This window comes from Hylobates moloch, unplaced genomic scaffold, assembly GCF_009828535.3.
Source record: "Hylobates moloch isolate HMO894 unplaced genomic scaffold, HMol_V3 SCAFFOLD_5, whole genome shotgun sequence".
NCBI lineage: Eukaryota > Metazoa > Chordata > Mammalia > Primates > Hylobatidae > Hylobates > Hylobates moloch.
The window spans coordinates 123296090-123313347 of record NW_026652280.1 but is presented as its reverse complement, the minus strand read 5'-3'; the positions used below and the strand labels follow the sequence as shown (position 1 = coordinate 123313347).

Sequence of the window (17258 nt, the reverse complement as noted above, 5' to 3'; positions counted from 1 at the left end):
CACAGAACTTCAGTAGCTCACTATTATATTATCTACATTTTGCAGATGAGGTTTAGAGGAATAAAGTAATCTCTTAGGATCACAAACTAATAATAAGAGTTTTTTCTTACTCATTTATACTATCTGTAGCTTCATGTATTTACCATACACAATTATCTGTTTTTCTTTAATTATCAAATATTTTAAACAATAATAATCCTGATTTTTATACTAAATTATAATGCTAAATTCTTATACTAAATTATAATTGTTTTACTCATTTATTCCATAGATATTAATTGAGCAGGTACAATGTGCAAGACCTTTTTTAAGGATGAGGACAAAGACATATATAAGGAAGACATGTTCCAGTGCCTTCATGAATCTTCCAGCCTCATATGTTTAACAAACACTGACTGACTGAATGGCTTACTAATGAAAATGGGCCTGCCCATCATTCTCCTTCAAATTTCTATTTCTAGTGTTTGCTTGAAATCCACAAAAGAGAGGTTTTTAGAATTGTTCATAAACTAAAGATATGAATTTAAATAAAGAACTAATGAAGTCACCTATAAATAAATCAATCAGTAAGGATTCTTTTGATTGCAAGTGATAGGAAACTCAACAAAGTTGGATGACAGAAAAAAAAAAAAAAAAAAAAGACACTGGCTATCATATGGGTAGAGTTATTCCCAGGACAGAAAGTAAACTTGACCAGAATAAATTTCCAGGCTCTACTCCCTTCAGAGACCCTGATCTTAGGCCATCTTCTCTCCTTTAGCAAAATGTCTTGCTACTTTCAAGATACTGGTCATTTCAAGTCCAGTGTTGAAGAGACGATCTGTCTTGGCATTTTCACCACAGAAGCCCTGAAGTGTACTTTGATTGGATCAGCAGTCCCGCTCACTACCAGATCATGATTACTTCAAGCCAATATGAGTTTAGCCTTGAAATAGGGTGAGGTAACCCAGTTCAAACTTCGTGTTTGAGAAATGGTAGGATAGGGATAAGTTCTGCATATATGGGATAAGCTTTATTGCATTACCTTTTTTTTTTTTTACATTTATTTGCACTGCTCAGAGACTTTTGCCAATTATTTCTTTTTCTTGCTAGGTTGTATTTTATATAGGATAAGCGGCTAGTTTGTTTAATTTTAGGTAATTGTGGTGTTACTGAATAACTGTACTGACCAAAATCTTTTGTTTAGCAAATATTGACTAGATGCTAGCCTTCTATTGGTTAAGTATGCCATAAACATTACCAAGAATAGTGTAAGATACTGTTTTTGTTCTTAAGAAATAGCTATTCTCTGACTTAATTAAGTACAATAAACAATCTAGCTAAGATTATCTAAAACTTGCTATCCAAAAGTAGTTAAAGCTTTTTAAATCTTGACAGAAGCAGAAGAAAGCTTTAAGTCTGTGGGGTGTTTTTTCATTATTTTCTGAATGTAGAAATAATTTAACGAGCCTTTGGTTAAAAAAAGTAAAGCAAAGATCCTAATTTGGGATAAAAAATGTAAAAAGATGAAGAGTTATCTATTTTGTATAATGTTGTGAATAATTTCTTTACCGTGAAAGAAGTTGCATTAATGTTGCTTGCTTCTTTTATAAGAATAGATCTTAGCTAAATTTAGATTAAGACAATGTCTCTGAAAAGTATTCATTTTGCAGAGATAGGATATCTGTCTCCTCTGTCTGCCTATCCTTATTCAAAGAGTTACACACAGGAATAAACCAAAACAAGATACTAGATAAAGGTGAGATGGTAAAATTTGAGCTTAAGCAAATGGAGAGATTCTTTAGGAGTAGGACTGAGGTTGCTGGAACCCAACCTGGATTATTCAGCTGTAATTCCCTCACAGGATATTCTTCTACATTGGGAAATTTACCAGTGTAGAATGATACTGTGCCCTAGTGGGTACACCCTGTTGGATATTCCCTGATGGTGCTTTCTAGAACAAGACCTATTCATATTAATAGGAGTCAAGGTTTTTCCAAAGGGTGTTGGAATTCCAACTGTCAGTCATCTTGGAAGGGAGGAGATTCATGATGGAAAGTAAGGATTTGGAATTGAGACTTGAACATCTAGGAAAATAAACTTTCTCAAAGGCATTCCTTTTTAAATAAGAAGTGAATTCTATAAGAAGAAACTAAAGAGAGAAGGGGCCAATAGGGTACCCATGTAACACCAAAGAGGACTTAACTATAAACTCTGGGAGTATTCATATCTAGTTTCAAGCTTTCTTCTTAAAAATGTATTCAAACTTTCTTCTATTATTCCCTGTCTTTAATACATTATTGTTAAAGGCTGAGGTAAAGGAGGGAGAAAATTAAGGAATGAACCTACAACCATATTTGAAACACGATTGCCACACCCATCAAAAAGTGGCAGAGGAGGGGAATGTAAAGCAAGAAAAGCAGAGAACTAAGATGGTAATCAGCAACCCATACAAATTTGTAGGACATACAAGCATTTGGGGGTAACTTGGTGACATTTGAAGTCAAGATCATTTTGCAGACTAAGCCTTCTGAAATCATACAGAAGAGAAGTTTAGATTACTTCTGAAGAAGTATAAACCCATAGGTAGATACAACAATATAATGTCACAGGAGATACAGATACGTAGATGCACAGTGTTAGGCAATGTCAGAATCCTACAAAACATGATTTGAAGAACAATGTATAATCACACAAAAAAGTTAACTAAACATTGCTAACCATTACAAACCAATATGAATGGTAATACTGAGTTCAATTTTTATAAATATATATTAATAATAGAGGAAGAGAAAGGAGTAGAAGGAATTATACTAAGTTGTTAGAAGATTATCAATAGTTGTTAGGGTTACATTTTTTTCTTTTGTGAATCAGTATAGAGTTTCAACAATACATATTATCTTTTGATAACAGTAATGTATAATTTCAACTAAGTTATAATCATTATTTAAAAAGTGAGACAGTGACAAAATCTCAGAGATTTGTAGGATAGTAATATAGTTGAAAAATGTACTTGGATAATACCTTCTCATTATATTATATTATGTCATTAATATCCTCTCAAGTTGGATATAAAATAAATTTATGAGTCAGATTTGAAAGGGAAGTTGGAAATGGGGTAGGAAAAATAAAGAGGAAGTAGAAGTCAATGCAAGTCTTATACAAGTCTTCTGTAATATAGGAAATCACTATCAATAAATGTTTACTTTTACATTGAATCAATTAACCTGAGAGAGACTATCAGTATGTTTGAATCCCTACATTGCTAATGGTAGCATCTCAGCTATGTTTGGGTTGACTTGGAAAAAAATCAACGCCAGAATAAATTAATATTCATTTTAAGACATTCTTAAAAAGTAGAATAAGGTAACAGATAATCACTTAAAAATTTTTACTTTAAGTTCTGGGATACATGTGCAGAATGTGCAGGTTTGTTAAATAGGTATATATGTGCCATGGTGGTTTGCTGTACCTATCAACCCGTCATCTAGGTTTTAAGCCCCACATGCATTAGGTATTTGTCCTAATGCTCTTCCTCCCTTGCTTCCCACCCCCCGACAGGCCACGGTGTGTGATGTTCCCCTCCTTGTGTCCATGTGTTCTCACTGTTCAACTCCCACTTATGAGTGAGAAGATGTGGTGTTTGGTTTTCTATACCTGTGTTAGTTTGCTGAGAATTATGGTTTTCAGCTTCAATCATGTTCCCACAAAGGACATGAACTCATTATTTTTTATGGCTGCATAGTATCCCATGGTATATATGTGCCACATTTTCTTTATCCAGTCTATCATTGATGGGCATTTGGGTTGGTTCCAAGTCTTTGCTATTGTAAATAGTGTTGCAATAAGCATACGTGTACATGTGTCCTTATAGCAGAATGATTTATAATCCTTTGGTTATATACCCAGCAATGGGATTGCTAGGTCAAATGGTATTTCTGGTTCTATATCCTTGAGGAATTGCCACACCGTCTTCCACAATGGTTGAACTAGTTTACACTCCCAACAACAGTGTAAACGTGTTCCTATTTCTCCACATCCTTGCCAGCATCTGTTGTTTCCTGACTTTTTAATGATCACCATTCTAAGTGTGAGATGGTATCTCACTGTAGTTTTGATTTGCATTTCTCTAATGACCAGAGATGATGAGTTTCTTTTCATATGTTTCTTGGCCACATAAATGTCTTCTTTTGAGAAGTGTCTGTTCATATCATTCGCCCACTTTTTGATGGTTTTTTTTTTCTTGTAAATTTAAGTTCCTTGTAGATTCTAGATATTAGACCTTTGTTAGGTGGATAGATAACAAAATTTTGTTCCCATTCTGTAGGTTGTCTGTTCACTCTGATTATAGTTTCTTTTGTTGTGCAGAAGCTCTTTAGTGTAATTAGATCCTATTTGTCAATTTTAGCTTTTGTTGCCATTGCTTTTGGTGTTTTAGTTATGAAGTCTTTGCCCATGCCTATGTCCTGAATGGTATAGCCTAGTTTTTCCTCTAGGGCTTTTATGCTTTTAGGTTTTACCTTTCAGTCTTTAGTCCAACTTGAATTAATTTTTGTATAAGGTGTAAAGAAGGAGTCCAGTTTCTGTTTTCTGCATATGGATAGCCAGTTTTCCCAGCACCATTTATTAAACAGGGAATCCTTTCTCCATTGCTTGTTTTTGTCAGGTTTGTTGAAGATCAGATGGTCGTAGATGTGTGGTGTTATTTCTGAGGCCTCTGCTCCATTCCATTGGTGTATATATCTATTTTGGTAACAGTATCATGCTGTTTTGGTTACTGTGGCCTTGTAACATAGTTTGAAGTCAGGTAGCGTGATGCCTACAGCTTTGTGGTACAGGGATCAATGCAATAAGAATAGCTAACTATCCTAAAAATATATGCACCCAATAAAAGAGTACTCAGATTCATAAAATAAGTTCTTAGAGACCTACAAAGAGACTTAGACTCCCGCACAATAATAGTTGGAGACTTTAACATTCCACTGTCAATATTAGACAGATCGAGACAGAAAATTAACAAGGATATTCAGGGCTGAACTCAGCTCTGGACCAATGGGCCTAATAGGCATCTACAGAGTTCTCCATCGCAGATCAACAGAATATATGTTCTTCTTAGCACAACATAGCACTTATTCTAAAATTGACCTATAATTGGAAGTAAAACACTCCTAAGCAAATGCAAAATAATAGGAATCATAACAGTCTCTCAGATCACAGTGCAATCAAATTAGAACTCAGGATTAAGAAACTCACTCAAAATCGCACAACTACATGGAAAGTGAACAACCTGCTCCTGAATGACTACTGAGTAAATAACAAAATGAAGGCAAAAATAAAGACGTTCTTTGAAACCAATGAGAACAAAGAGACAACACACCAGAATCTCTGGGACACATTCAAAGCAGTGTGTAGAGGGAAATTCATAGCACTAAATGCCCACATCAGAAAATGGGAAGGATCTAAAATCGATGCCCTAACATCACAATTAAAGGAACTAGAGAAGCAAGAGCAAACAAATTCAAAAGCTAGAAGAAAACAAGTAATAACTAAGATCAGAGCAGAACTGAAGGAGATAGAGACACAAAAACCCTTCAAAAAAAATCAGTGAATCCAGGAGTTGGTTTCTTGAAAAGATTAACAAAATAGACCACTAGCAAGACTAATAAAGAAGAAAAGACAGAAGAATCAAATAGACACAATAAAAAATGATAAAGGAGATATCACCACTGATCCCACAGAAATAAAAACTACAATCAGAGAATACTATAAACACCTCTATGCAAACAAAACTAGAAAATCTAGAAGAAATGGATATATTCCTGGACATATGCACCCTCCCAAGACTAAACCAGGAAGAAATCAAATCCCACAATAGACCAATAACAGCTTCTGAAATTGATGCAGTAACGAATAGCCTACCAACCAAAAAATCCCAGGACCAGACAGATTCACAGCCAAATTCTACCAGAATTTGTGATTCTGTTAGAATTAATATTCATTTTAAGACATTCTTAAAAAGTAGAATAAGGTAACAGATAATCACTTAAAAATTTTTACTTTAAGTTCTGGGATACATGTGCAGAATGTGCAGGTTTGTTAAATAGGTATATATGTGCCATGGTGGTTTGCTGTACCTATCAACCCGTCATCTAGGTTTTAAACCCCACATGCATTAGGTATTTGTCCTAATGCTCTTCCTCCCTTGCCTCCCACCCCCCCGACAGGCCTACCAGAGGTACAAAGAGGAGCTGGTACCATTCCTTCTGAAACTATTCCAAACAATGGAAAAAGAGGGACTCCTCCCTAACTCATTTTATGAGGCCAGCATCATCCTGATATCAAAACCTGACAGAGACACAACAAAAAAAGAAAATTTCAGGACAATATTCATGATGAACATTGATGTGAAAATCCTCAATAAAATAGTGGCAGACCGAATCCAGCAGCACATCAAAAAGCTTATCCACCACGATCAAGTTGGCTTCATCCCTGGGTTTGAAGGCTGGTTCAACATATGCAAATCAATAAATGTAATCCATCACATAAACAGAACCAATGACAAAAAACACATGATTATCTCAATAGATGCAGAAAAGGCCTTTGATAAAAGTCAACACTGTATCATGCTAAAAACTCTCAATAAACCAGGTATTGATGGAACATATCTCAAAATAGTAAGAGCTATTTATGACAAACCCATAGCCAATATCATACTGAATGAACAAAAGCTGGAATCATTCCCTTTGAAAACCAGCACAAGACTAGGATGCCCTCTCTCACCACTCCTATTCAACATAGTATTGGAATTTCTGTCCAGGGCAATCAGGCAAGAGAAAGAAATAAAGCGTATTCAAATAGGAGGAGAGGAAGTCAAATTGTCTCTGTTTGCAGATGACAAAATTATATATTTAGAAAACCTCATCGTTGGCTGGGCGCTGTAGCTCACGCCTGTAATCCCAGCACTTTGGGAGGCGTAGGTAGGTGGATCACGAGGTCAGGAGATCGAGACCATCCTGGCTAATATGGTGAAACTCCATCTCTATTAAAAATACAAAAAATTAGCCAGGCATGGTGGCACGCTCCTGTAGTCCCAGCTACTCAGGAGACTGAGGCAAGAAAATCGCTTGAACCTGGGAGGCGGAGGTTGCAGTGAGCCGAGATCATGCCACTGCACTCCAGCCTGGGCAACAGAGCAAGATTCTGTCAAAAAAAAAAAAAAAAAAACTCAGCCTAAAACCTCCTTAAGCTGATAAGCATCTTCAGCAAAGTCTCAGGATACAAAATCGATGTGAAAAAATCACAAGCATCCCTATACACCAATAATAAACAAGCAGAGAGCCAAATCATGAGTGAACTCCCATTCCTAATTACTACAAAGAGAATACAATACCTGGGAATACAACTTACAAGGGACATGAAGGACCTCTTCAAGGAGAAATACAAACCACTGCTCAAGGAAATAAGAGAGGACACAAACAAATGGAAAATAATTCCATGTTCCTGGATAGGAAGAGTCAATATAGTGAAAATGGCCATACTGCCCAAAGTAATTTATAGATTCAATGCTATTCCCATCAAGCTACCATTGACTTTCTTCACAGAATTAGAAAAGAACTACTTTAAATTTCATATGGAACCAAAAAAAGGGCCCGTGCAGCCAAGATAATCACTTTTCTTAATAAGAAGACGTACTAAAGTATGAATGTTTGTATCCTGCCCAAAATTCTTATGTTGAAATCTTACCTCCCAAGGTGATAGATAATATTGGAAGATGTGGCCTTTGGGGTGGTGACTAAGTCATGAGTGGATTAATGGTCTTATGAAAGCGGCCCTAGAGAGCTGCCTTGCCCCTTCTACCATGTGATGACATAGTGAGAAGGCATCATCTTTGAATCAGGAAATGGTAGAACTCAGCAGACACCGAGTCTGCTCGTGCCTCAATCTTGGACTTCTAAGGCTCCAGAACTGTGAGAAATAAATTTCTGTTGTTTATAAGCTACTAGTTCATGGTATCTTGTTATATCAGTCCAAATGGACTAAGACAAGAGGAAAAGAGGGAAAAAGTATTTTAGCAGTTGTAAGAAAAGTAACCACATTTCTTTTTCTTATCCTATAATATGACGCATCAAGGCACAGAAATAAAGGATATTAAAAAATAGTTAATTTTTAGGGCTATTTTATTCAGTAGCTAACTTTCAAAAAGAAAATAATGATTCTAAATATTGCTGTACTAAAAACAATCAGCACCATATTAAAGGTACTATTATTTATATTTGCTTCCATGCCCACAAATTTAATGTATTTTGGTAAATTTAACTTGCCAAAGCATATATATATATATACATTTAACCAATTCTAAGAAATTTATATTTATAAAGATCATTGTAGTAATTCAATAAGATGATCGTTTACAGATTATTTAATTTGTAGGTTCCTTAACACTCTTTTTTTGTTCCTTTATACCAGGAGCCTTTTGATAATTTTGCCAAACATAGGTGAAGTTGGACAGGTACAATAGCATTGAGCCTAACAGTTTCTTTTTCCAAGATGGTACATTGAGAGTTTAAAATAATCAAAAGGGACATATACTTCACATTGATATAGGGTGGATAGTAATCAGAAAAAAAGACAAAGTTCTTGCTCAAAAAGGGTAGCTTATGTCTTAGCCAAAATCAAAACATATTTTGGAACCAGCAGGTAAAAACATGATTTTGAAAGACTTGGGAAACATCTGTTGATAAAGAATACATTAAGAGACCTTTTTAAACATTGCTTTTTAAATAGAGACATGTGAATATACTAACAAAGGGTCAATGGCATGACAGTTATGCTAAAATGCATCACTATACAAAAGATGAGCTCCCCAGGAGGGTAGAGTACCTAATGAAATTAAAAAAGAATAAACTACAGATAATTATTTATAAGTAAATGTTTATCATCCTACCAGTCTACAAAAACACATACATGACATTTTCCCCTATTTAGGGCTACTCTTCAGTTTCTGGTCTTAAAACATTTTGCCTTGGCTGGGACAAACTTGCCATCTAGTGACAATGACTGGTAACTACAGAATATGAAAACAGGCCCAGTGCACTCAAACATACATGCATGCATGATCTCAAAACTGAAATCAGCTTTTTATAAAAAAAGTTCAAAGAATATTTACAGAGTACATATTATGAACTGTGGCTTGAAGATAAAGTGATGGATAAAAATTAATATGGCTCCCAAAAGTCTAGTGAAGAAGATAGATATTATTCAAATACTCACCAATTAAATGTAAAAATAACAAATATAACAACTTCTATAGCACTCTGTGCCACATTAATTAATCTAATACTCATGAGCTTATGGGGTATACATATTATTATCTCTATTATATATTTGAACATTGAGAAAGACAGATTAAGTAACTTCTCCTAGGTCACATAATAGAGCAGGTATATAAATCTCAGATATTTTGCCTCTCAAATCTATGATTTAGCCACTTCTAAATATAAAACTGAAAGTGTAATAGTGTGACAAACACAAGCAAGGTAAATATATGATTGGATAACTTTCATTTATTCATTTATTCATCTGTTTATTCACTCATTCAACAAGTAATTATTGCATATCTATAATGTGCCAGGTACTACTTTTGGCAGGTGAACAAAGTAGCAAACATGACAAAAATTCTTACCTCATAGAGCTTCTAACACACACATGCGTGCACGCACACACACACACACACACATTAGTATATATTTCTAGGCCGTAACTTTACAAGAAATTAATACGGCAAGGTTAAGTTATTAGTGTTGGTTAGGTGAGGAGAAATGCTATCTCCAAAGATGGCATGAAAGTCCTCTCTGAGGAAAGCACATCTGAATAAAAACTGAATAAACAGGAGGGATATGAGCATCTGGAAGAGGAATGTTAGAGAGATAAAAGACATTTGAAAAGATTCGGCTTTTTATTTTATACCCCCACTCCCACTGCTGCAAGAATGACTAATGGGGAGTGCTCACAAAGCAGAGAAGTAGGACGTTAAGACAATAGAAGTACCAAGAAGGGCTTTATATGACAAGAGAAAGACTGTAGGTCTTATTCTAACTGTCATGGGAAGCCAATTAAAGGTTGCAAACAGGAAAGTAATCTGATGTAATTTATGTTTTAAAAATCACATGAGTTAGTGTGAGGAAAATAGACTGTAGAGTGCCTAGAATAGAAGCAAGGAAACTAATCAAGAGGCTATTGGAACATTCCAGGTAAGAGAAAATGATGAAGACATATGATGAAATCTAAAAGTCAACCAAATCACATTTTCCAATAATTATAATAAAAGGGAAATTATATCTGTCATAACAAGCCGAAGAGTTTACTGAAAATCAAATGAAAGGTCACATTTAGATGAGAATCAAGAAAATCATTAGGGGTGTGGCATATGCAGCATATTTGAGTATAGAAAGACAAAAATATGTGGGTGTCTTTAAGAAAGTATAGTTTAGCTTCCATGTAGCATAAGGTGAATGTAAGGGTGAAACATAAAGAGTCAACTAAATGGAGGTACTTAAAGGATTCTGGAGATAAAAATTAGGCTCTGCTTTATTTTATTTCTTTTCTCTACTTTCTTAAGCAGCTTTCGGCCCTCAGTCACATGCTAGTTTTCATCTACTGTGATATATGTCTTTTTAATACCTTTGAGAGTGTTGGGCACAGAAAATGTTATTCAGGCATGACTAATAAATCTGCTCAAAGACCATCAGACTATGACACATCTATGGTCTGACAAAGGTAAGTTTATCATTTTGCAGCAATAAAAAAACACTACACAATTGATGGGGCATTTTGCCAAAACAGATGAAGGAAGAGCCAGCATTCTGATTCATTTAAGAGTAGGGTGGGGTTTAAATAAAATTTAAATGAACAGTTCTTTGATAGGCTGAAAGAATAGCCTGGCTGTATTAGCATAAAGCCTGGACTAAGAAGTGGGTATAGGGTTCTGTTTCCTTGAAAACTACAAAGTTAAGATGACTGTTGAATCCTGTATCTGAAAAACATTATCTGAAGCTTTGAACCTGGGTGGAAAATTGAAGCTGCTTCTTTGTGTCAAAGTACCCACATAGCTTAGCTCTTCAGGCAATAGTGGGGTGTTCCTGTCTCACTAACATAATTTCAAAAAGCAAACTTTCTGACAGCTTGTAATTTTTACAGAACAAAGTTTTTCAATGCTGTCACTGGAGTTAATTGACAAAAGAAATCATTTTATACTTTTACACCACTATAGCTTTTAATATATTTTATTAAAGTTTAATTTTAATACCTTGGTTTTGATATGAGTCAGGAGCATGCCTCTCTTGCGACTGAATAAGGGGGAGATCAGAGGTACTTAGAGAGTTAAGTGAGGGAGAAATTATCATTTGTTCAGGCCACTTGTAAGTTAGTCCTAAGAAGTTTGAGATTTCCTGGAAAATAATTGACATCTAGACCAGCAAATCACTGTAGGTGGTAGCTGGACTCTATGTGTATAGGGCCATACCCAAGAGGTTTATCTGTTGGGGTGAATGACTCAAAGGGGTTAGAGGCAGTAACTGAAGAAGAATCATAAGTGGTCAACCAGCAAGTATATTACTGGTATCATGAAATTATATGGCATAAATGCTGCAGGGCCCTCCAGAGGACTACTAAGATGACCCATATATTTGGTTGCCTGCCTTGATACGACATCAACAGCAAAGAGAGAAGTACTTTTCCCAGTGGATTCTAAAGCAGAAAGACAAAGAGATGAAGAAAATGAAAGAAAAGACTACGTCACCTTCCCCACCATAGGTTCCTTGAGCTTAGAGAAGGGTGTATATTTAGAAGTGAGATTATTATTAAAAACTGAACTGAAAGTGAATCTTAATTACAAATAATAGATTGTTTTTAAAATCAAAATAAATAGGAATGCTAAGGGTGATTGCAGAGAAGGGAGATACAATAAAGCATGTTGAAGTTGTAAAATAGTTTGTTTTGTTTTCTGATTTTCTTTTGGTAGCCCCATTAGGTCCAGCTAATTCAATCTTTCAGTATCTGTATATAGATGCTTTTATTTGTATAAGATAGATTTGAAAAGCAGAATTAGTGGATCAAAAAATATGGTAACATTTATCCAAATAAATATGAAGATTTACTTTTCTAAATGCCTGTGACAAACATTTGCCCTCATGCACACACCAACATTAAATTTTATAGCTATGTATAATGTTTTCCAGTTTGAGAATTGAGAATTGATATACTCTTGTGGTGTCTAATTGGCATTCCCATTACCACTAGTAAGGTTAAACACCTTTCCATATGTTAATGGGCCATTCAGGTTTCCTTTTTGTAAAATCACCTGTTTATATTCTTTAAACACATTTTCTATTAATTTGTCTTTCTTTTTCCAATTTTTTGGTACCAGCTGTATTTTCTGATGTTTTTACGTAAGAGAAGATAATCTAGCATTGTCACGTTACAGAAAAACAACTACTTATGACAGTACCATTTATCAGGTGAAACATTTTCTCTAGGCATCTTCTGAAATGTTTAGTACATTTTAATTTTTTGATTGACTAATGTATTAGTCTGTTTTCATGCTGCTGATAAAGACATACCTGATACTGGGAAGAAAAAAGAGGTTTAATGGACTTACAGTTCCACATAGCTGGGGAGGCCCCATAATCATAGTGGAAAGCAAGGAGCAAGTCACATCTTACATGAATGGCAGTAGCCAAAGCGAGAGTGCTAGTGCAGGGAAACTTTTTTTAAAACCATCAGATCTCATGAGACTTATTCACTATCACAAGAACAGCATGGGAAAGACTCGCCTCTATGATTCCTTTATCTCCCACCGGGTTCCTCTCACAAAATGTGGGAATTGTGGGAGTTACAATTCAAGATGAGATTTGGGTGGTACTTGTCCAGTACAAGTAGGGCGAAAAGAGAAAAGATTGAGCATGGGAAACTCCAGCCTTTGGAGGTCAAGGAGATGAAGAGCAATCAGCAAAAGAAACAAAGAGAGTGATCAGAATGACAGGAGAAAAACTTGGCAAGTGTGGTATTCAGCAAGCTAAATGAAGGGAGTTTGGTTTATTGGTTGTTTGTAGGGTGTTTTTTGTTTGACTGTTTTTAGAGCAGTGTAAACAACTGTGTTTGGTGAGCAATGCTTATAGATCAAGAATGATAAGCTCTAAGAAATGACCACTGGATTTAGCAATATGTAGAGGTCACTGTTGACCTCGAGAAGGGCAATTTCAGAAAAACAATTGGGATATAAATCTGATTGTAATATTCTAAACAGAATATGGGAGAAGAAAATTGGAGACAACAAATATAAACCACCATTTCCAAGAGTTTTGCTATTAACAGAAAGAAATGGAATGGTAGCCAAAGAGGAAAGTGGAAAGAAGAGAGTTTTTAAAAATTATTTTATTTGCTTTTGGCTTTTTTAAACAAAAGGGTAAATAATTGCATTTGTATATACTGATGAGAAAGGATCAGTAAAGTACATGAGAAGGCAGGAGATTTACTTCCCAAGAGAGAAGTTAGCTTAACCAAGACTCACAGATACAGTTAGGATTAATAGGTATGAGAATCCTCTATAATTTGGTTCATTTTTTTTTCCCCAAATGAGATTAAGAAGCAAGGTCACCATCTAAGAATGGAAGTGGGAAGGATTCAAGGTGACACGAAATAGGAGAAAGCATGGAGTCAAAGATTTACTAGAGTAAGGCAGGAGAGAAAGTGAGATCGAACAGTAGGAGAAGTGGTGTGTTTTGGAAACCAAGGGAAGATAAGGGAAGATAACATCTCAAGGAAGAAGTGGTCAAGTATGCCAAGCATTGCTGACAAGCTAAAATGAGAACTGAAAAGGCCTATTAGATTTACTAACTAGGAGGTAACTAGTGACCCTAACAAGAACTACCTTGCGGACTGATGGGATCAGAAGTCAGGTAGGAGCACACTTTGGAGTGAATGGGAGGTGAAGAAATAAGAATAATTATGTCTCTCTTAGAAGCTTGGCTATGAAGGGTGAGGGGAATGCTTTTGGCTAGAAGCCAGGACAAATATTGGGATCAACCCTTCTCCCTATTGTAGTTCTCCAAAGCATGCCAGAGATAGGACCCGGCAGTTTTCCTGTCTTCGTGTGGAAAAATGGGGAGTCTGGAGGTAAAAGGGAAGATGTAATAGGGAAGTACAAATAGCCATGCGGTCAAGTGAGGAAAACTAGGGACATAAACCAAAGGAAGCAAAAAAGGTAATTCTGTCTGAGAAGGTACTCAGTGACATGGAGGAACTGATGAAGATGAAAATGAACCCAAGAAAACCACCACATTAGCGGGGACCTCCATCAACACACAAAACCCCTGAGAATAAGAATGAGATAAAGAACCAACAATTGCTCAGTGAAGTCAGACACTTCCAAGCCCCACTACTTTTCCCACCTCCCATTCCCCAACACAGAAAATCAAGACCGAAAATGAGTTAAATTCACAGTTCTCAAACCGTGCTAAGGTGCCCCAGGTACCCTTGCCACCTTATAGAGGTACTATAGGATATTTTAAATATTTGAGGGAAACATAGCAATACTCACTGTTTACCAGACACTACCTGAACTACCAGCTTGAGATGTTTCTCAATTTGAACATTAGATACTGTTTAATTCCTTTTAAGAATGTCTTATCTTCGAAAAGCTGGGTTTTTGGCTGTTGCTCTCATACAAAACAAGTGCTTCTTGGAAAACCAGAGTGGAATAGGAACGAAGGTGGCATCAAGAGGTGCTAGAAAAAACTGCTGGGACAATAAAGGTACCAATAACTGAGAAAGTTTGGGAACTTCTGGGCTAGACAAAGAGAGGGGAATGAGAAAGGTACTTCTCAGATACGACCACACATACCTACACTCAGACACAGAAAAGATTAAAGTGTATTACATATTCCTGCAATCCTTTAGGTCAAGCCTGATATGAGAGGAGTGTAGGAAGAGACACCTTAATGGAGTTTGAACTTGACATCTCAAACCAACTGTACTGATAGCAACTGAAAGTGACTAGAAAATTATGACCTCTACCTGAGATATTGTCAAGGAAAGGATAAGGTAGATTTCACTGAGTACAACTAAAAGCAATTAAGTGGAGAGAAAATAAAATTCTGTCATGTAACTATTCCACTCAGTCATGATACCTGAATTACAGTAGATAATGACCATTAAACTCTGCCTGATAGCCCCTGTAGTAATTCCTAACCATAGGAGGCAGTGGTAAATATAAAAGTGAATTCCTTCATGCATTCATTCATCGAATAGGTATTTACAGAATGTGCACTATGTCTGGAACATTTTACTAAACATAAGAGTCACAGGGAGGATGTGAGGGTGATTTTGCATGATACCTGTCACCAATTGATCCCAATAGTTGATTTGGCTGATCTGGCTAACTAGCTGGGTTCCCCTTCCCTCCTAACTGCCCCATATATGTGTCTTCCAAAGCTGCACACTCGGCTGAGGGGGATGACTTACCCACATAGAGGAGGATGATTTTTCCGTAAGGGCATACGCGTAGCAGTGCTCCCTTGCTAGAAGCTCCAAACAAGTCCTCAAAGAAAACACAAAAAAAAGCCAGTGAAGGACAGTGTTTAAAATAGTATGACCACTCCAATCGGTTTATAACACTACCCTATTTTTTCCAAAGCACTTATTATTCTCTGAAAAGAACTTTATTTACGTTTATTCTGTCTTAATTTTAGAAAGTAAGCATTGAGAGGGCAGGAATTGATTGTCTTCTTCTTCCTTGCCTCAACTTCTCAACATCTGCATGTCCCATGACTCCATTCTGGGCACGATTCTATCTATACCCTTTGTCATTCTTCAGATATAAATACCATATAATTTGACGCCATACCTAGTGGTGACCTTTCCCATGAATGCCAAACATACACATTCAACTTCCTACTTGAAACAGGGATACTGAATAGATACCTTAAACTTAATATATGCTCCTCTATTCCCAATGTCCCACTACAGTTTCTAACCTAGCTATACTTGGTCAATCTTCTCACATTCAGTAAATGGCATCATCATCTACAGATGGATAATATGGAGCTTAAGCCAAAAATCCAGAATTCATCCTTGCTTACTATTCTTCATCTGCAAGTTCCTATCCACTCTACTTCTAAAACATATCTCAATTCCAGTTCCTTCTCTACATGTCCACTTTCACCAAACTATCATGGCAGTGTTTTTCTCCAGACTTCTACAGTAGTCCAATTGGTCTTTCTGCTTCTATTTTTCACATTGCAGCCAGAGAAATTTTCATACCTAAATTTTGATTCTCTCCCCTCAACACACACCTACTTAAAGAATTTGTCAGTTTCTAAATGTTCTTCAAATAAAAAGGGCTCCTAACAAATCTACAGCGTCTACATGGTCTGGCTCTACCTATCTGATATTTTGGTGGGTGTGTGGGGAAGGTTCTTCTCATGTTTGTCTTCTGGTTTTCATTAATATCTGTCTCTCTCCTTTTCCCCAACCAATGCTGGACAGCAGATTGTTGGTATACTGCTTACTGCTGTATCTCTAACATTTATTTAAGTGGCAAAAAGAGCTGTAAGAGGAACTCTGGTTCTCCAGACTGTAGCAGCTACATCTAGCATAAAACCTCTCTTTAGAATCCTCAAAGTCCTCTCTGCATGGGGTGAGGGGTACATTCCTGACCGTCCAGGGATGATCCCTGCCTCACTCCATTCAGAATCTAGGCAGAACAGTGGATTAGAATGTAGACCCCCAAGTCAGAACACCAAGGGTCAAAACTTAGTTCTTCTATTTTCCAGCTGTGTGATTTAACCTCTTTGTACATCAGTGTCCTCAGCTGTAAAAAAGGGAGAAAAGTACCTACACCTACACACACACACACGCACACACGCAATAATTTATTTACTAGGTTACCTCTTCCTAAAGGCTGCCATTTCTGTGAAATGAACCCTGGCAGGGGCCTATTCGTCTGCTAAATGCCTACTGATTCAAGAAAAAAGTCTCAACGTTTTGCCCCTTAAACTGAGTTCTCCTCCCTACATGGTGTCTAATGAGTTGACAGAAGAGCTGGCTAGCTTTATATTTTACCACCTAAACACTGTAAGAACATACCCGGTATTTCCACACCCAAGTTCTCCTCCTTGATATTCAGGCCAATTCACTTTCCAAAGGCCAGGGATTAAGAGCCCCGCGGGAAGCTCCAGACAGCGCTCGCCACAGCGCCCCGCCCCGCCCCCACTTGCGCCGCG

At 36.5% G+C, this 17258-nt stretch overlaps 1 protein-coding gene across 1 annotated transcript in view; it reads right to left on the bottom strand.

Annotated features, from left to right (window-relative positions):
- RNPC3-DT (RNPC3 divergent transcript) overlaps positions 1 to 17258 on the bottom strand; it is a 101426-nt gene that overhangs the window by 84038 nt on the left and 130 nt on the right. The window contains exons 2-3 of the mRNA XM_058439738.1: positions 17122 to 17247; positions 15499 to 15574 (exon numbers count right to left, since the gene is read on the bottom strand). Coding sequence (XP_058295721.1) covers positions 15499 to 15574; positions 17122 to 17247 — 202 coding nt within the window. The remainder of the gene's footprint in view (positions 1 to 15498; positions 15575 to 17121; positions 17248 to 17258) is intronic.